We start from the raw sequence: 24,196 nt of genomic DNA, 5'->3' as shown, positions 1-24,196 counted from the left end.
CTGAAAAATTCAATCCCTCCCATAAAGGAGAGTTATCAGGGTGAAAAGAAAAATAATTTTCCGGCTTGCTCTAACAGCAAGCTGTAACTATGATGTACTAGCCTGAAATTCATTCTCACTAGCGCCCCAAATTTTGATCTCTTACAATAGTTCTACAGGTACCATATTTACTCAAATAAGCACCATCCCCAATTAAGCACCACCCTCAAATAACCACCACATTTGGGATATAAAAGTTAATAAGCACCGCCCCAGAGCACACACTGCAGCCCAGTCTACAGTGGAGTCTAACACAGCATTGGAAATTTATTTTCACCAATGATCAAGTTGACTCAATGGTAAAGTTGACTCAATGGTAAAGTTGACTGAAGACACAGTGTGCAAAGGGACAGATGGTGAAAATAAAAAAGATGCTTCTGTTCGTTACTGTTAAATTTTCTCACATCACAGATTAAAAATGTACCTTTGAATTAAAAGAAAAAACTTCTTTGTCATGTTCACTTTTTAAATAAACACTGCCCTCAAATACCGGTAAGTGCCTCCCTTGAATAAGTGCTGCATTTGAGGTGTGAAAAATAAGTGCAGTGGTGCTTACTCAAGTAAATACGGTAATTTGAATTTCCTCAAAACATTTTTTCAAGAACTTCACTTGTCTAAAAGAATCAACTAGCGTGACTACAAAATCCACCAACCCCAGGCTATTAGACACAACTTTCTTTGCACCCTGTTTATGAATTACAGCTCTAGTAGGATCCATCTCTAACATCATGCTTCAAATATGCATGCCTAAAGTTAATAAAACATTACAAAGCTCTCTTTTTTTATTAACGTTACTAAATGAGGCTTAGAGTAATATCTACTGATAGTTACCACATGCAAGACTCTAATTAAAAACCATATGTTTGATTCTGTAATGCTACATTGGGCTAACTGAGTTCAAGTGTACAATGTGATATCCCTAAAATATACTATTGTGGAAAAACGTTACATTTGGATTCAGAAAACTCTCAGTCCTAGAGGCCAAAGTATAAACTCCTAAACAAGTTCTCCTTCCTGATATCAATATTCTTACCAGGCTTAATTTTTAGTGAAGGATTAGGATATTAGAGGTGTCATGTTTTGAACATCAAGAGGTAGGTTTTCACACAAGTCATTTACCTCAAGCTTTATTACCTTGACTTTCATTTTATACTACATACAAATACTGAAAATGAATAAAGTAACCCTTTTTTCCACAAATTGGTTATATTTTTCAGGCAAAGAAGCAATTAGGTAGCGTTTGGTTGTTGTTTGTAGAAAGGCACTGATCCTAACTGGAAATCCAATAGTGGCATACATGTAAGTTGAATGTGTGTTTTATGCTGCTTTATTTTAGAAAGCTACACGTGCCAAAAAAACATAACCATTTTTTCAAAATTGGCATTATTTTAACAATCTCCATTGCATTGACAGGATGATTTTTATTCAGTCCCATTTACTTCAATTTAAATCAGCACACAACAAACGTCTAGCCTCAAACCACAGTTATACGTTTGTGGCAAATATGGATCTAAAGGTCTCTAATACAGGGTACAAATGAACTTCAATATTCAGTCTTGTATGTACATTAACATTAAACACCCGTTCATGCTACATTTAAACTCTATGCTTATTTTCTTCGACTAATATCAAACTGTAGTTCAACAATTAAGGCTCATGTCAACGGTATTAATCCTATCCATTACTTTTGTATGCTCATCTTACATTATCAGTTTTACTATCTGCTGCATATCCAGTGTCAACAAACAGTACTCATGAACATGTTTTGCTACACCAGTCTTTGTACCAGTAGCACGCTAGGCACGTCGGCTATTTTTTCTCAGCTAGTGTACAGTGTTTCCTTTCCCTCCTCTACCCCCCCTCCCCTCCCTATAAATAAACTTGGACTACTGGCCTGGGTGCACACCTTCCACTTAGCTATCGCCTGCGTCAGGCTAGGTGGGTCCCTTACCCCACCTTATTCTTATCTACCTAAGCAGCTAGGTTGGGGGGCTTCATTCTCTGGGTGAGTGCACTATCACCCCAATTCATTCACTAGGTGTGTCCGCCAACCGCCCACGTTTCTGATTTATTTGGGGTTTGTGTCCGCTAACCTCAGGCTGTTAATTATTATTATTATATGGCTAGCTCTGCAAGGGGGCAAGATCAGCCAAATCATGTGTTGTGTTTGACTACCTGAGCAGGCTAGATGCTTCCCACAAGAAAATAGTGTTCTCTACATGCTGTAAAATAAATCCTTTAACTATAGACCAAGTTATGAAAGAAAGAGTTGTAAATTTGCTTTTGCAAAGGCGTTAATGCACCATCACTACCAAATATGATCAAAGTTGAATCAGTGAAACTTTTAATCAACCAGGAATGAAGAAGGTTCAAAAACCCAATTCACAAGAACGCATTCCTAGATCTTGTGGGCAAATATATTTAGAGCTTTTCTCACACACCATTGGTAGCCATGTCAAGCTGACTGCCACCCCCTGATCATAATTGTGAAATCAAAGGTAACACAAGTAACATTACGCTGAAGACTGGAAGTAACGAAAAGAGTTCAAGGCTTGTATAATATACTGGCATTATATAAAAACTTAAAAATCTTTGGGTGAGTGGGCAGGAAAGTCGACAACGGCTAACGCAACAGAAACAACTGCCCTACCCACAGGTTGCATGATCTATACCCAGGTCCCAGCTGTGTGTTAGAAAAACATTTTTCACTTATTTTGTTTCACTCAGCCAGTGAAAAATTACTCTTAGAACCTCCCCACCCTTTGGCTTTAAACCTTTTAGTGGCTACAAATATCAGATAGAATTGTTTCTCATGTAAATTGCTATCTGGCAGTAGTTTGCATCTTTTGTAGTGCCAGTTAACATGGTAGTGTCCTGATCCAGAATCGCAATAGGCATACATGTGCCTTTAATTTACATCTCTGCTATTTTAAGTTTTATCTAGTGACAAAATTACAAGATGTGTATATATACAAACTCTTCCATATCTACACTTTTAATGTCAATTTTCCTGGTTCTCTATGAGTCCTTCTGTATCATCATCATTCACATATGGAGGTGGAGGCTCATCCCGTTTGACAGGATCTTCCTCTGAATAAACAGGAGGAACTTGAAAGGTAGCTGGTGCATCATCTAGTCCAAATGGATACTCAGTAAAAACATATGCTGGCTGTGGAACTGCAGGTTCCTCCTCAAATTGGCGACCCTGAGGAGCCTGAAATTATTCAAATAAGAAAAACGGTTGTTTAGTAAGGAAGAAATGGATGGAAAAACAAACTAAGGTACTGATACAGGTGAAAGGTACCATAATGGTACTCTAAGATTACAAATCAAACCCTTTACGTATGAGAAATACTCCTAGCAGCTTCATGCTACTGAAACTGGAGATAAGCACCAGTCTTATGGGTCACTTGGCTCGCATGCAGACTTACTGTACCTTTACGGTATGTACCCTGGCTAATAAGATGACATTTTGAAAAATAAAGTAAAATATTTCTACTGAGGCTCTCTCGCTATTACTCACTGACATGACTTATTGCTCCACCTCAAAGAACACAAAAATGTCAGGATTTATCAAGTTCAGATGTAAAAATGCAAACTTTTGGTTTTTCTCTTTCTGTTGTTAAAAACATTACAAAAACTAATATTGGAATCTTCTTCAGCATCACAGCTTCTGTAGTTCTTTTCTCCTTGATTGGAATTTTGTCGCAAATTGATCTTTTTGCAAAATAGGGGGGACAGAGGAACAAGATAACAAAATATCTGAGGAAAATAAAAGTTACAAAATTTGCCAGTGTTTATAGTCCAATACATCGCCACAGTTCCAATTTTAAAGCTGATAGATTTGAATAACAAGGAAGGCAACACTGATCCTCTGTAGAAAAAGAGATGGGATGGTGGCTGTACATTTTACCACTGACAATACCTTGCGAACCAAACACAGCCTTTAAACACAGCCTTTAAAGCCATATCCACATTTTTTGCAATATTTGACGCTGTGCAAACGACATTGTGTGTGCTAGGTTTGAAAGTTTGAGAACTTTTCTGTACGTTTTTAAGAGCATTGTTTAAGTTTTCATGGGGTAAGAATTATTGGTAACTCTACCAGTTGCCATCAAGGATTAATTCCCCCCTTTATGCTCCCAAGACAAAAACAGTAAACAGTGTTTGGCCAAAAGAATAAGTTTATTAAGCAATAACCATAACAAGCTACAAAGATCATGAGCTAAAAACACGATAAAACTAATTCGAAGCACGCTAACTACTACGATTATAATAATTATATATCACCAATAACAAAAAGGGAGGGCGGGGGGGGGGGGGGGGGGGAAGTAACAACTAAACATCCAAGATGATCAACGACCATACTTACAAATTAACATGCTGTAACTAAAGAACGCAACAATAGAACTGAACCAACTTATATGTGGTAATACGATCCCAAATCTGTGATAAAAACCAGATCACCTATACGGGGGCAATTATCTATTTTAAATGAAATGTATAAAATACCCAACTGAAGGTTCACACTCACCGGTTGTGCCTGCTGTCTCAATGCTAGAGACAGTTGCCGTCTTCGATTTCTTGCATAGAAGTAAAATATCCAGAAGATGAGCTTGAGAACTATAACAACTATTATTATCCTGGAAGAAAAGAAAAATGTTGTCTCAAAGTTAGCAATGTGAAGTTGTTGTTAATCTCACCTTAGCAATCTTAAATGTAAATTAAAAAATTCACTTGCGTATATAGTTGATAAAGATCAAATCCTGTTTGCCTCCATGTACAAGTTGGAAACCCCACATACCCATTTTTCAATTATCCCTCTTAGAAAACCTCAGAAAATATGTTTACATACTGTAGAAAAATATAACCTCTGCCCACTATTCCGGATTGTCCAGGAGTCAACCAAATACAGACCAAACCTCCACGCCTCCCATACAGGTGACCAGTGAATCTCCTGCATAGGAAGGAGTGTGTTTAAAGAACTTTTTTTCCACTCTGATTTTGACCAATTTTGGGGACTTTTGCAGGATATTTAATGCATTTACACGACTGAATCTACAGAACTCAATATTTTTATGTACTAAGTGTTTAGGGATTGAGAAGAGATAAACTCGATGATCTGCTGAGTTTAAAATGTTTTCAGGTTGACATCTCTGAAACCTTATACAAAGTTATATGTGAAATTACTACAACCATGAAAGGGTGGTGTTACCTTGCCTGAGTTGATAGGTTAGCAATAGTCTAAAAGAGGTATATAGAAAAACTGACCTTAAGTTTAGTGGTTGGCATGTTTCAATCTAGCGTGAACAGTTTGTGTTTGAGCAAGCACTGGGGTCATTTTGTTTTAATAAATTTTGGGGTAAGACACTTTTACAAAAAAGATTATCTATTAAATTTAATTGTTATATAGATAAACTTAAGCTGCTTAAGCACTGATAATATTATATTTAAGGTATATATACCACACAAGTGAATAGTGCTTTTCATGCAAGTACAGTTCACCTCCAAGCAGAGATTTTGAAATTTCCAACCATTTGTCAGTTTACTGTCGGAAATAACGTAATTTTTTAAACATTGTTCAGTACAGTGTTAATGGAAGTGGTGGGTATAAATATTTACCTCCTCTTCAAAGTTTGATTTGTAAAATGACTTTATAGCCTAGTTGAGGATTTAATACTTTGTGATATTGCACTATAGAGCTCCACGTAGCCAAATGTTATGATAATATTGCAATCTTTTCAAACTTAAATCTGCAATTAGCTTCAGCTTGAGCACGGTAAAAAGGGGACCTCCAATCCACAATAACTTGAACGTAATTATGGCATGGATCGGACACATGTAAATGCACATTCCGAACCACCATATCCAAATATTTCAAGTACTATTGTACTTACACATAAAACAACAAATCCATCGTCGGTTTGGCTCTTGATGAAGTCTCGATTTATTGCAAATTCTATAAAATGAAGGAAAAATGGCACGATCAAGTGGTTTGCCTGCGTGAGTGAAGGGCAAAGTTTAGACTGTGTTCGTCATAATACGGGAAAATATCACTCACGGGACGTCGCCAACCCATTCATCACCTTGAATCCAAGTAAACAGAACTAAAGGGGCGAGAACTCAAAAGAGGTCCAACAGAGTGTTCTTCAACCTTGGCTTTTATTCAGCATATAAGCTGAAGCTTATATTTATTAGCTAACGAGGTTGAGCTAAACCCAATTGTTTTGGACACGGATTCGTAACAAAGGACGAATAAATATCACAACTGTAGCAACTTAAACAAAACATTAGAGTGATAAGACAACGCGGATAGTAAAGTTTGCAGAGATTTGCTTTTGTAAGCACAATTCGGGAAGAAATTGAAAGCAAACACACTATTGCGTACATACATCCAGAGATGCAATCATGCGAAGCCACACGGAGTTATCTTGGCAGATTCGGTTCAAATCAGTTGAAACAAGCGTTTCATTCGCGTCTTAAAATACAAGGAACAAATCACCTACCTCTACATATCTCATGGAACTTGAAATTCCTCCATTATGTAGTAAAATAGTTACAAAATACACTTCAAATTCCCGAACACCTGTGTACTTTTTCGACTGAGTTCGACTGGCAGCGATGGGTGACACTCACCCTACCCTGGGGGAAACTGTGAAAAGTTCTCGTCACAGTCCCTCTCGGTGAAGGTGAGCCCCAGCACCACCGCGAACCGCGAACCGAGCGATTCAGACGTTTTGACAAATTATTGTGTTGATCCTCCTCCCCTGGAGGACAAGCTGAGATTTCACGTTGTACCCAAGAAATTAGGTAAACTATGTCAAATACAATTATTTACAAACATGATAATAAAAGAGGGGAAGGGTAGGGTAGCACCACACGGATCCTGGGGTGGTACTCCCGGAAAAATTGGGTGGGGGTGTGCGGCCCGCTTCCCAAAACCCTTACCCTATTTGTGACCAAAATCTGCGATTTTCCCTACCCTTTGTATGATCTGACAAAAATAATTGGATTCCCTATTTATGCCCTAAACGTAGTTTATGAAGGGCTTTTGTTGATGGTCTTATCTATATAGATGAAAAAGTAACTTCTTCTAAAAACATCACCCTATTTATGACCAAAATGACCAAAATCTATGCCCTATTTATGACCAAAATAGCTGAAAAGCCATAACCTTTGGGGCCACGCATACCTATATAGCCCATATAAGTGAGTAACCCCCGGGACACGGACACAGCAAGGGGAAATAAACTGGTTGTCCTCTGGCAAATGAGTTCTATGCTGGTATACCTGTGGAGAACCAGCCAAGCACATAACGTTTTTGAGACTTTGGCTGGTGGGGACTGGGGAGGCGGGAGAGGAACATACCATGTTCCCCCTTTTTGGGGGGGGGGGTGGGGGGGGGAGGGTAGTCATTGGAGGAGGCAAGGTGAAGCAATTCTACCACATGTTATATAGTCTCTTCTGTTACTTCCAGTAAGGGTATTTTTGGATATTGCCTTCTGGAACTCTGCTGGCTTTATCTTTGTCATACAAGAACCCCCTTTACCTATCTAGTTTATACCTATGTAAGAGAATCTAAAGAAGTACTACGAGGTATTTATTTTTAATCAAAGATACGGCATTAACATTCATTTGAAAAATCAGTTTATCAGGACATTGCACTAACAAATGTAAATATGCCTCACACTTAAAATAAGGACCAAATCAGGTCAACCAAGTAACAAAAAAATATTCACAAGTGTCCGGTAAAATGCACACTTCAGTAAATAAGCTTTGCAAGATGTTGCAACTAAGAGTTTTAACACTGTAGATTGGCACACACTTAACCACTGAATGTCCTAACAGATTCATATGTACAGAATATTTGAAAGCTAGCAGGATAGAAATATAGTTGCCATACTGCGCATTAAATCTAATGTTTTGTTTACGCTTTAGTTTCAGAGGTCAACATCAAATTTCTCCTCACAAAACCAACACAATACCAAGTAGAGAGGTGATGAGAATAACACAAATCATCATTTTACATGGTACAACAAAATTCTCATAAAAAAACATTAAAGAAAAGTATGGCAACTAATAAGTAGAATGTGCTGCTCTACAAAATATCCATATTCACACACTGCGCATCTTTTGGTTTGAAAATCCCCCCTTCCCTCCCCTCCCCTCCCCTCTGGAAAACCCAGTTTGGCTTCATACAGTAGAACCCCGCCTTACAGACAAGCTGTTAATATGGCCACCTTATTATTACAGCCACTTTATTCTGCTCTGAACAAAAGCTCGGTGAATCTTATTTCTTATTTAAAGAACCCCTTTAACAGGGCCACCCCCTTCACACGGCTAAATTTTTGTGGCCCATTGACAATCAGATCGAAACAGAGTTCCACTGTACTTTCCCTTGAACAAATTGACATCAGTTTTTCATGCATCTGTTGTGTTATTGATCATGAATTTTGGCATAACATTGTCAAAGTAGCTGTGAATCCACAAGGCGATAGCCGAGTGGATCCACAGACTAATTGACTATGTTATGACAAAATTCATTGTCAGTGACAAGACAGGTGCATGAAAAACTGACATCAATTTGTTTTTTACGATAACAAATTGTTTAATTGTCTGCTTTGGCTCGTTGATGCATTGCATAAATCAAAAATTCATGTTGAGAACCCCTTCTCCATCAGAATTTTCAAATACCTGCTGTCAGGTGGGTATTGATACTTTTGGAACCAAACAGAAGAGATAACAAAGTAGGAGCCCCTTGGGTCTTCATCTAATTGATTTTGAGCTGCAAGGACAGGAAGTTTTCACTTTTAGCATCAGCAGCAGCAGTTTGACTGGGTAACTTTCATTCCAAATGCTTCAGGTAAGAACTTCTGAGACAAGATCTTTGTTGGCTTACAATATGATTAATAAGCAAACCATCTTTTCAAAGAGTCAGCATAAAGTACAGGGAAATAAGTCATTATCTGAATGACTGATTGAAGCATAATTTCAGAGATAACTTTCTGAAAAAATTTACCATCAAGCTTCTGCTAACTGACACTGTATATTAGGTGAATACTTCCCAGCCACATGCAAACACTACATTTTAACTTCCATGAGGGGATATCCACCTCTGGGTGTCCATTCACAGAACGCTTCACTGTTCTCTTAAATATTCCTACTTGTAAATGGTACACCCATTTCTCCAGTGTGTAATATTGTCCAGCCACAAAACAGCCAGCAGGGCAGGGAGCTTGGCACAATAATACATCGGAGACACTAACAAGCCAATCTAGCTAATCCCTCCTCCCACAAAACAAAAAATGCCTGTTCTAGAAGCTGATCAAGACACAACAAGAGAACATGCTCTAAAACTTAGAGTCAGTATCTTGTTTAAAATACACTACTTCCAAGCATTACAGAGCTACTGGTGGAGATCTATGAAAGGTGATAATGAGAAGCTCGCTGGTGTAAAAGCTTGAGTGAAGTCAACTCTGTACAAAATAGCATGTAGCAATATTGTATGGTTTAGTCTCGAAAACCTTGACAGTTAATGGCAAGAAAAATTGTACAATTGAAAGAAAAATGAATGGACATAGTGTAAAGATATGCTCTTCCTTTTTTAAAAGGCTATTACATGTTCCTCTATCATCACTATATTTTGAGTTCTTTAAAAAAGTTTCATCATGCCACCAGAAAATCATGCAAAAGTAAAGGGCAATAAATTTTAAATTTAAGGTACCATACCTTTGAAAGAAAAACGTAAATTATCTGCAAAGATTGTTACGTTGTTGTTGTTGTTGTTGCTTTTGAGAATTGAAAAATAAAGCTATAGTCCTACAGGCAAGAATAACATTCCTAACCTCCACCTCACCCCTTACTACTCCCTAATCCCTCTCTACTCTTTCTACATTCCTTATCATCACAAACTCTAAGGGCAACAATGTTTAACCAGAGGTTCCATCATCAGCTTCTTGCTTCTTTGCAGCTGGTTCACCATCATCATCCTCATCCTCATCCTCATCTTCAGCTGTTGCAGCATCATCCTCGTGTTTTCTTTTCCTTGATTCAACCTGAGTGCTTTCTTCTGCCACCTCTGTGGGTTCTGCTTCCATTTCTTCCTGTGGTTTTTCTTCTGTTGTTTCTTCTTTCTCCTGTTCGGCTCGTGCCTTTTCTTCTTTCTCTTGTTCAGCCTTAGCTTTCTCAGCTTTCTCTTGTTCAGCTTTAGCTCTCTCCTCTCTCTCCTTCTCTCGCTCGGCTCTTTCCTTTGCCCTTCTCTCTGCCTCCTCAAGCTTCTTTCTCTCTGCTTCTGGATCGATCTTGACAAACACAAATGCCAGATACATCCCTAAAGCAAACAAAAAGAACCTCAACTTGAAACATTTCAATCACAAAATCCACAGAGGTTGTCACTGTTGAAAAGTTGAAGACCTAGTGGCTACCACAGGTGTTTCATTAAGGGCCTAGCACTGGGAAAATTGACTGGTTGTGAGGACAGTTTTGCCCATCTGGTTGGACCGTCTAAAGGAAAGTTTTTCTTTTCTCTAGAGGAAAGTTTTTCAGTTCAAAACGTTTTGACTGCCTGTGGAAAACCAGTTGCCCTCCTGCTAAAAATGTTAGTGACCAACAGCTTTGTCCAGAACCACTCTCAGAATTTAACAACTTTGGCTTTAACAACTGTCCATACAATGGTTTTTTTTTTCTTTAATAGCAAATCAATGAAGTGTTTATGTTATTTTTATTGCATCTGCTGGAAGCTGATTTTGGACTAAATGGCCACCAACAAACAAGAATGAATATAAATTATGATAAAGCTAAATAGCCTTTAATGAACTTTGCAAGAGGCAACATTCTGATCATTTATAGAACAGATATGCAGCTACTAGACATAAAGACGGTAGAAGTCCTGTAAATTACTTATCATTATTTGTTACTGAGGCCAAAACATCTGAAAATCTTTCACTTACCAACAGCCTCCCACTCAGCCTTTGACATTGTCCCCTGTTAACAAAATATAATTAACATTGTTAATTGCAACCATACAACAGCATAACTACAAACATGCATCAGCAATGTGTACTAGATTTATTGAATCAGTTTGTAACAGCACGCTTTTAGCCAGATGGGTGCCCAGGCGTCCTGTGGATAGCCACTTTCTTAAGAAAATTATTTTATTTTTCATAATTATGTTGCCTTGTAAATTGCTCATTTGAGCAGGCCCTATCGCACATTTTGGACAGCCACTTTTCAAATTTTGGCTAAAAGCCTGAGTAACGATACAAGCTATGGCTAGTCAATTTATTCATTTAATAACAGAACCGCCTGCCAGATTTCCCTAGTAAGTTCTATATGCTCTTCTAAGCCACAATATTCACTGTAAAACAAAATATCCCAAAGCAATCGTTCTGGGAACTTGATTACAGTACAATTTTCTTTACCAGATTTCATTGATACAGTAAGTCATGACAGTTTTCTTTTGTTTTGTTGTACATGTACACAGGTGCGTAGTATTTAAAATTTTTCAAACCAGTTTGATTTATCGTCTTGTACATGTAGTCATGGTTGTAAATTGTAACCTGAACAAAAGGGAAGGCAAAATCAAACTGTTTTGAAACTTTGAAGCCAAACAAAAATAAATTTAAGTCAATATACAATTCATACAATACTGGCAAATACATGTAGCAGAGAGTCAGCCAACAGTCTGACACAAGTTGTTTGGGGAGTTGTTCCTCACTTTTACCCAAATTTTACACAAAACATTGTCAATTGTCGAGAATCTCTTCATATCTAATTATCTTAAACAAATGAACTACTCACCACATGTTTGAGGTTTTTTTCTCTGTGATCTCTATATTTGCTTGTTGATGAAGATTTATCTTGATTCAACTGAATTCCTTCAAGAAAGTCTTTGGCATGTGTATATGCATCCTCTGCAGATGACACTAAGCAGTCACCCTCTTGGCGTGGAGGGTAGGTCTTGATAAAGAGGCAAACAGCAGATTAATTTGAACCATAATTCTACAATCATGGACAAACGTCCTTGGGACACTTATGTAAGGAAACAATCAAATTATCTGTGTTTTACAACTGAAGTTTGAAAAAAGAACTGCTATCCTTTTAAAAACAAGTGCTGCTCCCTTGGCCTCCTCACCCAATTTACAATGTTGAAAATCAGGACAAATTAGAGGTACTAGTTTTCAACATTGTACATGTATGTGGGGTGGGGTAGAGGCTAGGCAGGTGAAGTTGTATTCATGTCTGGCTTGTGTGCAAAAGTACCAAAGGTGCAAATTTATCCCAAGACTTTTGTCCGTGATTGTAGTACATATACTAAGGCCTGTTTGAAACTGTCTGAGAGTGTTCTAACTGTCAATGTTCACAGTAACTGTGAGGAAATTTCTACAAATCTTCAAATATCAAAAATAATGAAAACCCCGCCTTTCCAAGCCATTCAAAATTTGGTTATTTTGCTCTTTATGCCCATACGATTTCACAAAAAATGTTGATTTTGTGGAAAAACCTGCCTTGCCTTCTTAATATCTCTTAGAATAAACACAACTTCAGGTGAACTTTCCATATGTAAGAAAGATCGATAGTTTAGCGTTGTAATACCTCCAGTGCTTTCATCTTGTACAGAAGTGTAGTTGACTCCTTGGTCTTCTCCCGGAAAAAGTCATGAAACGTTTTTGTGAATAGTAGCTTCATGTTATATTTTTCTGCCATTCTAAAACAAAATATAATGATATACGTTACCTGTAACAATTATACATGTAACAGTATTAAGAAAATCGCCCACAGAAAATTTGCATACTGATTGGTTTAAAATTGTGTTTCTATAACTCGATAGAAACACAAAACTAGCACAAACTGTTGATGTAATGATGGCGCTTGCAAAGAGAATTTACATTTTGATGATCAAAGTAAACAACTGATGTTTTCTTTTTTTTCGTCACAGAATTTTCTAAAAGAAATAGAAAACATGTTCTCTATGTTTCTATTGAGTTTTAGTATAAATCTACTAGCGTTCTATCACGAAAGCCGTTCTCTGATTGGCTACCCTACTCACTATCTATTCTGTGAAAGATAGTGAGTGGCATAGCAGGGCGCCCTTGTTAACAAAATGACAGCCACTTCTTGGTGTTTCCAAAGTGTCTGTGAAGAAGATTCAGAAAAATTCTTGAACAATTAGTAGATTTGTACTAAAACAATTAGATTATTCACTCTCAATTTCTATGCACTATCACGCAATAGAAATCTTGAGCTCATAATCTAAATGTTTAATAGAAACACTCGTGGAAGTTTGGGAGAACTCGAAAAAGATGTGGAAACACTCGCCTGTCGGCTCATGCTACCACTTTCAGCCCTCCAAAACATCCACTCATGTTTCTATAACTTGATTAAAACACATGTTTTCCATTTCTTAAATAGGGTTTGCCTGTGTGCCAAATTTAAAAGGAAACAGGTTTAAACTGGCTTAAGTTCAAAGTTGCAGAGTTTCGGTGCTTATGTGGCTAGACAAACTAAAAATGTAAAGCTTTGTTATCACTGAAAAGATACCTCTTTTTCATGCATTCCTCTCATTACAGAAAACTATAAAATAATGTATTGCATAATTTTGTGCATTACGTATCTGGTTTTGTTTGTGTGATGCATCTGTGTGGAACATATTGTCTTCACATGAACAACAATTTATTAACAGCATTTATCTGATCACAGTAATTGCACCTTAAGTATACAGTAAGTTCATCTGACTACAACTACAGGAATTTATTTTGTTTCTCCTTTATTTTAGCTTTATTTTTTAAATTATAGTTATGTAGCATTGATTCAAAAGTAGATAACAATAATTACAATATTATATAAGTAATTTGCACAAGAAAAAGAAAAGGTGAAGTATTCTGGTAGTTGTAGTCAAAAGAGGCCATCATGCAAATCACTTATTGTTTAACACATACTTTTCAAGCAGGGGAAAGTAGACCAGGAACTCTGGGCAATCAACCACTCCTTCAAGATGAAAATCATACTTGCAGCCAAATAAAGGGTAGTCATCTTTTTTCTCAAATGTCACTCTATACACGTCATTTCCAAAGGACAGATCTTCAGACTTTTCTAATCGACGACTAAAACAGATAAAAAATGAGGCTAAATAACACAAATCTTGAACTCTTTGTCTGAAAGGAAATGAACCTGTCACTATATCAAATAGTGGATTATATTGTATATCCAATAAACCAGTTGATATTTTTCTTGAGTGTGTGTTGTGGTTTATGGTCATCATTACTGTTCAATACAAAATGTAAGGCAATGAAAAAAATCTGTCTAAAAAAATATTAGTTAGGTCTTTGGACTCACCAAAAAGTGCATAAAAAGAAAAAAGATGTGAAAAAAAAAAAATCAAAAAATAAGATCTAAAGGTGCAAAAGTGGTGTTTGTTGTGCAATAAAGCTATGATGCAATCATACAATTTAATTTGCTCTGTTACTGGGGTACTAAAAGCAAGAGATATCACTTGAAGTTATCATTCCTCTTTTCTTTTCTGTTTGTAACCCTAGGTCCATGTGCAAAAATGTGCAACAACAACAGGAACAGTTCACAAAGTATACAGTGTATGTACACAAGTGCACCAACTAAAAAACTCACAGAAAACCCTGAGGGTGTTGAGATACTTACACTAATTCATATCCATTGGGTGTTGTTCCTATGAAAAAGCCTCCTACTTTAAGTCTCTCACAAGCATTCTTCAGCATCATGTCAGCCTGCTCAAAACTCTCGAATGAATAATGAAAAGAAAACTGGCAGCTTGTTAGGTCAAACTGGATTTCTTTATCTTGGTATAGGTCTAGCAGCCGTTCCTGTAAATTTGTAAAATTAGAAATTTTAAATTAAATTTATATTATGATATTGACCAAGATTTGCTTTTCTGGTCACAGCAGCTGAATTTGGCCCAATTCTTTTGTGTGTGTGTGTGTTCATGGACCACCATCTTGACCAAACAAGCTTGGTCAACTAAAAAACTTAAGATATCTCAGATATAGTACTGTTATCTACAATAGGTAATCTTGAGCAAGCTTGCCCACTCAGTTAGCCAATTACTGTACAGGATTTGGTTCATGTTGTGCATTTGCAGAGGGCACTTAAAGCACAGTATGCTGAATATTCACATGGACAAAATGTGGAAAATTGGGCATCAGCAAATTGATGAAGTGCACAGAATAAGGGCCTTGGTGACTGTTATGTGATTAACATTAAACTTTCCTTGTGTTACAAAAGAGAAAGCAATTTAGCAATTTGGAAGGAGAACCTAGCCATTTATTACAAAAAGGCAACCCAACAAAACACTGGGCTACAACCTGCAATACATTGTATGGAATTAATAACGATTCTTTAATGTTTAGGAAACAATGTGAAGCACCAGCTACATAGCGTCTTGTAAGGGTAACAAATGGTAAAATCCAAGACTTGCCAAGACCACAAGACCTTTGTTTGAGAATTCAAGACTATGGCTAAACTGATTTTAGATTCCAAGATGAAAGAAACACACCAAACGGAGACTTTGTGACTCATCTCAGAAGCTTATGAGATTTTGAAATCGGATCAAAATTTCCCAAGGCCCAAAATTTTCTAGAGACCATTTGCCAGCCTTTCTTGTGGATCATTAACAGACTCTCTAGACATGTGTAAAGAATGCTAGTAAGTAAATTACCTTGCTGCAATCAGCGGTAATAAATTCAGGTTGAAAGAGAGGGTCCCGATAACGCCTGGTCTCATGTGTCTTTTTAAGTTCTTTATAGCGCTCCTCACACTGTTCCACAGAAACTTTGGCAATATCTGTAAGAAAAGAACACAAAGAAAACATAATCATGCAGATCTTTGCATGCAAAGGTTTATTAATCAAAATTAGCAACCAGATAGTTACAGGAAAGGCATACATGTATGCATAGACATTAACTCTGTCACTGTCCCTTAAATGCAATCTACTTATAAATAATACAAAAAATAAACTACCGTCTCGTGGGTAACATTATATTGTGCAGTTCCAGAAAATATCCATACTCCCCCCACAGAAAGAACTGAAATTTCCTGGGGGTGAGGGGTTCTGTAAGACCAAAATATTTAGAGAAATATATGTTCAAAGCATATTCAATATTACTAGAATTTCTAAAAGGGTGGGTGAGGGGATCCTAGAAAAAAATCCCTTCCATGGGAGAGGTATAGATATTTTCTGAGAACTACACATTTCACTCTTTCAGATGCTCTAACAATTTGTCACAGTGGTTATTAAGAAACAAAAACTTAAAGATATCATAACTATATGTTCTATGAAACCTTACCTGCACACACAAGTTTCTTTATCCTTCCCCTCTGCCATTTAAGAAGGTCTCCACCTTTCCCACAACAGAGATCAAGTACAGCTATGTCCTTTGCACTTGCCCTGGAAGGATTACAACATACCAAACAGTAGTAAAAAAAAAACAATTTTTTACCATTATAGCTCAGGTTGGGGCCATAAAAAAAGATATGTAATAAAAAATACAGCGTAATAATTTACGTTGGACTCATGAGAGGACTTGTCCACAGGTGAATCTTTCCAAGAAATTCTGGAAACAGGACTAGTCATAAGGTGTAGCTCACAAGAGGAGAGTCAAGGGAACAAGTCCCCTCATGTAAACTAACCATGATCTCTTTTCTAAAAGCTAGACATGCCTTACCTCTTGATTTTTTCCAGACAGTCACCAATAATTATGCTCTTCACCCAGTTGTTAAAATTTCTTAAATAAAATATGGGACTTTCCTTTCGGCTCTCCTTGCTGCCTTCTGGATGTTCATTGTAGTGTTTTGCCACCTTGTCACCCAAACCCTCCTCATTGTCAGCTGGTTTTTCTTCTGCATGTTTATTGTCGCCATTCACGCTCTGAAAGATCATTTGATTCAATTATGTTGCAAACCATTAGTTATGACACTTTTTTTTTCTCACAAATCAAAACAAGTCCACATCATGACAAAGATGCCCAAACCAACAAAGCTTTTCCCAGTTTCTGTAGCTCAAAGTACATCGCTGTTCCTCAACAATCGTATAGTCCATCAACGAACCATGGAACAACCTACTCTTCAACATAGGATTTAGTATTTAACTTTATTTAAATATCTTGAGAAAGGAAATGAAAGTAAAGTTTTGATTATTTCCCTTTCTATGCTTACTAAACTCAAAAATTTTACATTCAGTCACCATCAGGATAGTCAACATGGGCCATAACCTGTAGCACCTGAACATGCTTAATGGGCCCTTTATGCTATGAGTGACCTTACCTGTAGTTGATATCATTCACTCATAAAGTAACAAGTTTATGTTACATGATTGTGTGAAGATCAAGGCTATAGGTGAATCAAAACTTAATGAAAACTTGAACCATCGTTGTCCCAATTCACGAAGTATAAGAAACTAAATATTTTTATGTGCCGACACACTGTCATTTTTCCCTTGAGACACTTAAAAATGGTCTTTGGGAGTCTACATCTCAAGGACACGAACAATCTATCTATTTAAGGAAAATCCTTGAGGAATTGTTATGTGATAAATACCTTGTCAGGTTCTGCTGCAGGTTCATCTTTAGTTTCACCTTTGGATTCATCGTCAGGTTCATCTTTTTTCTCTAAAGGAAACACAGGAGTAAAATTTTATTGGGCAACTTTTATTCCTCAACAACAAAATTAATGTAACTTATAAATGGTTCCCTGTAGTGCACATGAAGTAAAATATCACCTACTAGCCAGCACCAAACTACTGTATATATGGGCTAAAGACTGAAAAGAGTGGGATGCATGAGGAGCAAGCTAACAACATTGTGTATTCCCTTTATAAAATGGTCAAGATATTTCACATGCTCAAACTTGTGATGTAAACTGAATGCAATGGCCCGATAAAACAAGATGAATAGCCCCCAAAAAACTGACATGTCCCTTTATATATTTGTCACTTCCTGCTTGAAAACTCTCAGTTTCATAGTTGCACACAAACAAAGATTCAGAAGCAATAGGGCTATCTGAGAAGCCACATTATTATCATCTGAGAAACGACATCATAAGTGTGCAATTTATCAGAATATGTCTGTCTTCCTTGCAGGGAAAAATAGAAGGTGAGTGTACTTATATTTATGTACATTTAGTTTTATTATAATACTCATTATAATGTAATTAGTTTTTATAATGCTAACTCGTTTAAGTGTCCCCAATTAGCAGCTGTGCTAAAATTTAGCAAATTAAACTTCTTGACACATAAATGAAGTTATTATTATTATTATTATTTTATTTTAGAGATGTGTTGGCTGAATAATTAACCTAAGGTTATTGGAATGCTGGAGGAAAACTTGGAAATCTTGGAAATCACTTGGCAAACTGCAACGTCTACTGCAGATTGAAATATAGTGTAGTAATACACAGTCCATTTCCTAAATAGCCACAGTCAAAATTGATTTTGAAGGCAAATGTCAACATGTCAAACTCCAGACTTAACCAGAATGAAAAGATTGTTGTGATAAAATCTGTAATAATTTTAGTTTACAAGAAGAATATCAACAGAATCAAACACAGTAACCAAAGAACAAAATTGTGAATGTTTTGTAGAAGAGGAAGAGATCTTCGATCTGCTGACAAAAAGTTCGGCATCGTTGCATTGTAGGTTCATGCAAACATATAACTTTTGGCGGCAAAAATTATCCGAAATCGTGCTGTAAAAGGGAGATTTTTGAGACTTTCCATAACATCTTCCAGAGTTTGACACTTTCCTTACATAGAAACCAACAAGTCTTGATGAAACTTCGGACGATCGCTAAAAGGAAAAGTATTTGAGTATAAACCACGTGTTACGTGAACACTTTCCCACACACGGCCGGAAAATTGCTGTAGATCACGGCTTGCGACAAAACCTCGTCATTGGGACAACTTACCTCCTTCTTTAGGTTTTTCTTCAGTTAAATTGTCATCTACAGGCTTTTCTTCGGCTAAAATATTTTCGTTAGCTTGATCAACCACTTGTTCGCTTTCCGAAGCAACAGCCGCCATCTTTGACTCCGAGAAGAAAGGTCGAGAGAGGTTGGAACCGTGACGCCAGGTCCCCCGCAAAGTCTCCCACCTGGCGCCTTTGGACAAAGGGCTTTATATAAGAAGTATCAACCGTAGCCTTGTTTTTCTTACCATAAAATGTGTTATCGCTTGAAAATGTTTCTGGAAAACCCTACATTGAAATTTGACCAGCAGGTTTCAAATTATTAAAAAGAATATTGATGCGTATTATAGGAGAAAGGTAACAAGGTTTCTTTGGACTTGTGTGAAGTTGATCTGAGTTGATATTTGTCATTTGCTCATTTGTTTACGTTTGTTTACTGGAGTGAGAAAGCAATAAGCCAGCGGTTAGCACCATGGTGACTGTTTTTCCAATATGGCGGGTAAGGTTTGAAATAGAGTCGTTCACCATTTGTTGTTCTCCTTACATTTGTACACGTTTTTTTCTACCTTCTAGCTTTTACGGATCTTGATATAGACGAGGATTTGGCTGTTGGAAGGTAATCATTTCTAACTTGCACTTCGTATTAGCAAATTAATTGAATTCGTGCCGAATCCTTTTGACTACAATGATGTAGTTTATATTTTATGGAAACTTTTGACGCTTTCAAGGACATAAAAAATATTTTTGGTTCAGAGGGAGACCGATAAATTCCCACTATAAATCTTTAAAAACAAGAAAGTCAACTTTTCTGTTTTTGTCTTGAGCTTATCAAATTTTTTAGCTGTACGCTACGCGTCATATGAAAAAGGAAATAAAGTTTTATTTTGGTGTAATTTACAAAGACACTAAAATTATGTAAAATAAAACATGCTCTGAAAAACTGTATCCTGATTCCTCTTTTCACAATACATCTTTTCAAATGGAGATCGGCATTTGTTTAAATTTTTCTCGAGTGTGTTTTCAGCTCAGCTGGCAGTGAAAGACTTGGTAGCCCGTTCCCTAGAGAGGTTTATCTTCAGGATTTAAAGGCAACTACTTGATAAACTGCTAAGCAGGAAGATGAGTTGTTATATGGACATCTCTAACAGTGTCTTGTTGATTAAATGTCAGGTCCAGTAGAGCTGATAAAAAGTTTGACGCAACTGTGGGTCACATCGAGGATATCATTATGGGTATATGTCCTGCAAAATTCATATTAAGCAATTATTAAGTTAAAAGTCCTTAAAGCTAAAATTAAGGATGTTTTAACAGGCTGTATTGTTGCTATGGTAACTTGTAATGTAAAAAGGATGAGCGCAACTTGTTTGCCAATGATTGGACATTTGCGTGATACCATTATAATTGTGGCATCACTTGTTAAACAGTGATAGTATTCATCCTCCGACGTATACCTGTCGGGCAGTTGCTGGAAACTGTTGCCAGCCTCCTTAAGATCAGATATCCAAACACGATCACCATCGTGATTTCCTTTACAGTTTAAACTTGATGAATCATTAAATGAGTTTGAGAAAGCAATCCCTTTCACTAGGTTGTTGTCATTATTGTAAGGATCTTGCAAGGCTCATGAGGTATGAGAAGAAGAATAAATTGTAGACCCTGTTAAAATTATGTTCTCTATCCTAGAGGAAAGATTTCAGACAATACAACATGACTTCAAAGAAAAGTATTACCACCACTTTACAGATGAAGAGGAAAATAAGTTAATATACATGGATATATTCAAGGAATATGTAAGTTGTTCGGATTAGTAATTCAGTCCAGGTTTGAGCACTTGTGGGAAAGTGTTTTGTTCCTTGGCAAAGCACTTTAAATACTCTTACTCTTACTCTCTCCACACAGGAGTATAAAGCATAATGGGAAGGGGAAAATGTAATGGTTAGGACGGCTTAATCAGCCAGAGTGATATAGTTTAAGTTACCATGTTACAGTGAAGATCCTAAAGAAGTTATATCAGCCACTATATAATATGACTTTGTTATTTATGACTGTTAGAGTTTGATGATATTTGTTCCTTAGGTTGCCTTGTTGGAAAATTACATTCAGGAGGAGCTTAAGAAAAGAATTTCTGGCTTCTCCATGGAAGACTTTACAAAAAGTTTAGAGTAAGTAGCCAGCCATATAGGAATGAACAACAACAACAAATCTTTATTTCTCATTACAAATACTGTTACAGTTACAGTATATCTAAATTCAGGACAGTCAGTTCAAATTAAGGAATAGTCTGTTCTAATCATTTGTTGTCAATAAGACTGGAGGCTAAATGAACTGTTAGGTTTTTCAGTTAGTCTCCAGCCTTGTTATGTCTAATTGTAGAACAGGAGAGATGAGGGAAGAATTTACAATGTTTGCTAATTTAGCTAGAAAAGACTTAAGATATGTAAATTATAATTTGCTTTTGACAGAATTAAAAAGCTTTTGAACTTTAAGGTTAAAGTTAACTATATCTCAAATCTTACCTTTAAGAATGTTCAGAACATCCTTCTCTGTTTTCAGAAATCGTCATGACCAAATTGGAGGAGACATTCTTGACATGTTACTTAGTTTTACAGACTTCATGGCCTTTAAAGAAATGTTTTTAGAGTATAAATCTGTAAGTATTTTGTGTGGTTCTCTATCTGAGAAAAATCACATAGATTGAATTCTGACAAAGTTAAGGTATCCTGGGTAGGGCAGCAGCAGCAGCAATGTTTGACCAATAACTATAGCATTTAGTATTAATACTGAATTTGTGCACTACCACATAACATGCTTCTCCTTTTCTGATCACCCTAACCAGAAGTGAGGGTGCTTTTCTTTCCTTTCCTTTTCTTTTCTTTCCTGGTCTGCTCTTTTCTGCTCTTCTCTTTTCTTTTTTCACTTTACTTCTCTTTTTTCACTTCTCTCTCTTTTTTTGTGGTCTTTTTTTTTTCTCTTCCCTTTTTTTGTTTCACAGTTTATATTGTGTGGTTTTGTGGTTTGATTTTAGCAGTAACCATAACACTTCTGAAGTATCCAGACTTTTAATTCCTTTCGTATATTCATTTAAAACCAGCAAAATTCGGAACTAATGTAAGATTGGTATACTGGCTGACAAGTGCTTGTTGCAATTGGGAAACTTATTAGAATTGGGGCAATGATTGGCTATTTGATTGCTTCAAAGTTCAGAAAACCAGCAGAAAGGTGTTGAAAAGCATTTAGTGGCACAGGAACAATAATGTAACGTTGATTTTCTTTTTAGGCAAAAGAAGGTACAGGTATGGACTTCAGTGACTTGTTAACCATCACATCAACCACATCAGACAGAGAGGAGCATCAAGGAATGCAGATTGACCCTGATTCACCAAGAGAAGGGCCATCTTCCAGCAGATAGTCTTTACAGAAACACCTTTCATATTTAGGTTACTACAGTTGCTTCAGACCTTGTATGAACTTTGTATGCCTGGAATTCTGCCAGGCTGCTCTTTGTAAATATGACATGTCTTAAAAGCACCACAAGTTTTTCATGCACTGTAAACAAATCTCCATAAAAAGGCAATACCGAGTCAAGCAAGTATGTCATGAGAACTAAGAAACAATTCACCAGGTGGAAATTGTCTCAGTCAATGTTTCTAAATTCCCCTTCTTACTTTTATTAATAATTAGGAATTGGACTGAAAGTAGCACAATTCGCGAAGTAATCAAGCAAGCCATTTCAAAATTTGACTAGCTTGCAGTGTGAGGCTGATTTGAAATTACAATCACAATCACTCTCTGAGGTCCAATTTTTAATAAGCTGTATCAACTGCAAATTTTGTGATTGAGGAGTCTTTAAGAACTTCTTTTGGCTGAAGAAGTTAGTTTCCATAAGTTTTGAACAACAGTAGGGAAATATTGAGAAAGCCAATAAAGTACGCAAAATTGAGGCACGAGTGGTGGGTGTCCTGTTAGAGGCATTCAATTTCAAAACATAACTGGGTGCCTGTTATTGAACACCCACTCAATCACGCACCAGTTATGTGACAAATAAGCAAACAAATAACCAATCAGAATCAATGATTTGTAGATTTGATAGGCCATTTCCAAGTTACCTTGTGCCTCTGTGTCAAAGTGAGTCTTCATGCTAAACTATTCTTCTGAAAATGAGTTTGATTTGCATGAAAATAAACCTGTAGGTGGAGCTCATTTTCATATGAACAGTTTTGCACGAAGACTCATTTTGACACAGAGACAAAGGCAACTCAGAAATGGCCCATTAAGTATAAGAACTGTATGAAAAGAAGTCCAGGAATTAGCATTCTTGAGTTAGTCTGCATGGTACTCAGACAAAGTAAAGATGTAGATACTTGTTTTCCACCTGACTTGGTGTCTACTCATTTTTATGAAATAAAAGAGATATTATGTGCTCTGTAGTTAGTAGTAATTTAACCATCAGTAATAGCTTATATGTCAGCAGAGAAAATTATATTTCAAGTGTTTATATCATAAAAGAATAATATTAGAAAGTAACTTCCTTTGTTTCTGAGGAGTTTTATAAATAAAGCCTGAGGAGATTTCTCGTTGTTCAAAGCATCCAGAAGCACATACAAGTGGTAGCACACAGCTACAATTTCAGTTGCAATAGAAAAGAAACATTCTGGATGTGAGGGTTTGTTTTCTTCCTGGTACAATGTAAAAATGTTAAATTTATTACAGCAGAGCTAAAAACAGCAACATTATTTAATGTCTAATGTTCAGTACGGCTTATGTTATAAAAATTGTTTTATTTTTTTACTCAATGAGTTGATTAAATTTGTTTTTACAACAGTTTCTTTTCTTCTTAACCAGATTAAAATTTAAAGAAAAAAATAGGTTAAACTTGTGAGCAGTTTCAAACCAGAACATGTTCCACTGAGAAGAAAAACGTTTGACTCAAACTGCCTGAAGGCCATCTAAGCTCCAACAAACCCCGAGGGGGGGGGGGAACTCCCATATTAAAAGGAGGGGGTTGCTTGTCATTCTTTTTAGGGATTAAAAGAGCACTTTTGGTATCTCTTATGCAGGGTTCGTACAGGTCCTGAAAAACCTGGAAAGTCCTGGAATTTTATTGTGGCATTTTCCAGGACTGGAAAGTCCTGGAAAAGGGCTACTGGTCCTGGAAAGTTCTGGAAATCTGTTGAACTCTAGCAAAGAAATATGAAATGCATGGCAGACAGTAAGGAGAATTAACGTTAAGAT

At 36.7% G+C, this 24,196-nt stretch overlaps 3 protein-coding genes across 3 annotated transcripts; 1 reads left to right on the top strand and 2 right to left on the bottom strand.

Moving 5' to 3' along the window:
* Nucleotides 1–339: 339 nt before the first annotated feature.
* On the bottom strand, nt 340–6,726 carry LOC145465401 (uncharacterized). Its single transcript, XM_081449183.1, has 4 exons — nt 6,546–6,726; nt 5,937–5,998; nt 4,574–4,682; nt 340–3,253 (listed from the first exon to the last, which is right to left on the bottom strand). The coding sequence occupies exons 2-4, from the start codon at nt 5,954–5,956 to the stop codon at nt 3,041–3,043; spliced, it is 342 nt and encodes a 113-aa protein (XP_081305309.1). The 5' UTR covers nt 5,957–5,998; nt 6,546–6,726; the 3' UTR covers nt 340–3,040.
* A 900-nt stretch (nt 6,727–7,626) lies between these two features.
* LOC145465353 (mRNA cap guanine-N(7) methyltransferase-like) lies at nt 7,627–19,095 on the bottom strand. The gene is made up of 11 exons (XM_081449130.1): nt 18,966–19,095; nt 17,602–17,672; nt 16,731–16,933; nt 16,353–16,453; nt 15,725–15,849; nt 14,692–14,873; nt 13,977–14,141; nt 12,634–12,745; nt 11,839–11,997; nt 10,989–11,022; nt 7,627–10,369 (listed from the first exon to the last, which is right to left on the bottom strand). Exons 1-11 carry the CDS (start codon nt 19,078–19,080, stop codon nt 9,969–9,971), a joined length of 1,668 nt encoding a protein of 555 aa, XP_081305256.1. The 5' UTR covers nt 19,081–19,095; the 3' UTR covers nt 7,627–9,968.
* A 356-nt stretch (nt 19,096–19,451) lies between these two features.
* LOC145465500 (ADP-ribosylation factor-like protein 2-binding protein) lies at nt 19,452–23,785 on the top strand. Its single transcript, XM_081449286.1, has 7 exons — nt 19,452–19,463; nt 19,538–19,580; nt 20,135–20,196; nt 20,648–20,754; nt 21,041–21,126; nt 21,518–21,614; nt 22,242–23,785. Exons 1-7 carry the CDS (start codon nt 19,457–19,459, stop codon nt 22,371–22,373), a joined length of 534 nt encoding a protein of 177 aa, XP_081305412.1. The 5' UTR covers nt 19,452–19,456; the 3' UTR covers nt 22,374–23,785.
* The last annotated feature ends 411 nt before the right edge of the window (nt 23,786–24,196 follow it).

Source organism: Orbicella franksi, chromosome 13, assembly GCF_964199315.1.
Source record: "Orbicella franksi chromosome 13, jaOrbFran1.1, whole genome shotgun sequence".
NCBI classification, from domain to species: Eukaryota; Metazoa; Cnidaria; class Anthozoa; order Scleractinia; family Merulinidae; genus Orbicella; species Orbicella franksi.
The sequence above is the reverse complement of the archived record's forward strand: the minus strand, read 5'-3'. Positions and strand labels throughout refer to the sequence as shown.

Bases quoted from the DNA above. Each gene is read 5' to 3' on its own strand.
- LOC145465500 (XM_081449286.1), top strand. The intron at 19,581-20,134 runs GTAATCATTTCT...ATTAAATGTCAG, and splicing joins GAGGATTTGGCTGTTGGAAG to GTCCAGTAGAGCTGATAAAA. The intron at 20,755-21,040 runs GTAAGTTGTTCG...TTTGTTCCTTAG, and splicing joins TGGATATATTCAAGGAATAT to GTTGCCTTGTTGGAAAATTA.
- LOC145465353 (XM_081449130.1), bottom strand. From the start codon at position 19,080: ATGGCGGCTGTTGCTTCGGAAAGCGAACAAGTGGTTGATCAAGCTAAC. The intron at 16,934-17,601 runs GTATTTATCACA...ATGATCTTTCAG, and splicing joins CTGCAGCAGAACCTGACAAG to AGCGTGAATGGCGACAATAA. The intron at 10,370-10,988 runs GTAAGTGAAAGA...TGTTTGCTTTAG, and splicing joins GGCTGAGTGGGAGGCTGTTG to GGATGTATCTGGCATTTGTG.
- LOC145465401 (XM_081449183.1), bottom strand. From the start codon at position 5,956: ATGGATTTGTTGTTTTATGT. The intron at 4,683-5,936 runs GTAAGTACAATA...CTTTTCTTCCAG, and splicing joins ATGGATTTGTTGTTTTATGT to GATAATAATAGTTGTTATAG. The intron at 3,254-4,573 runs GTGAGTGTGAAC...GAATAATTTCAG, and splicing joins TGAGACAGCAGGCACAACCG to GCTCCTCAGGGTCGCCAATT.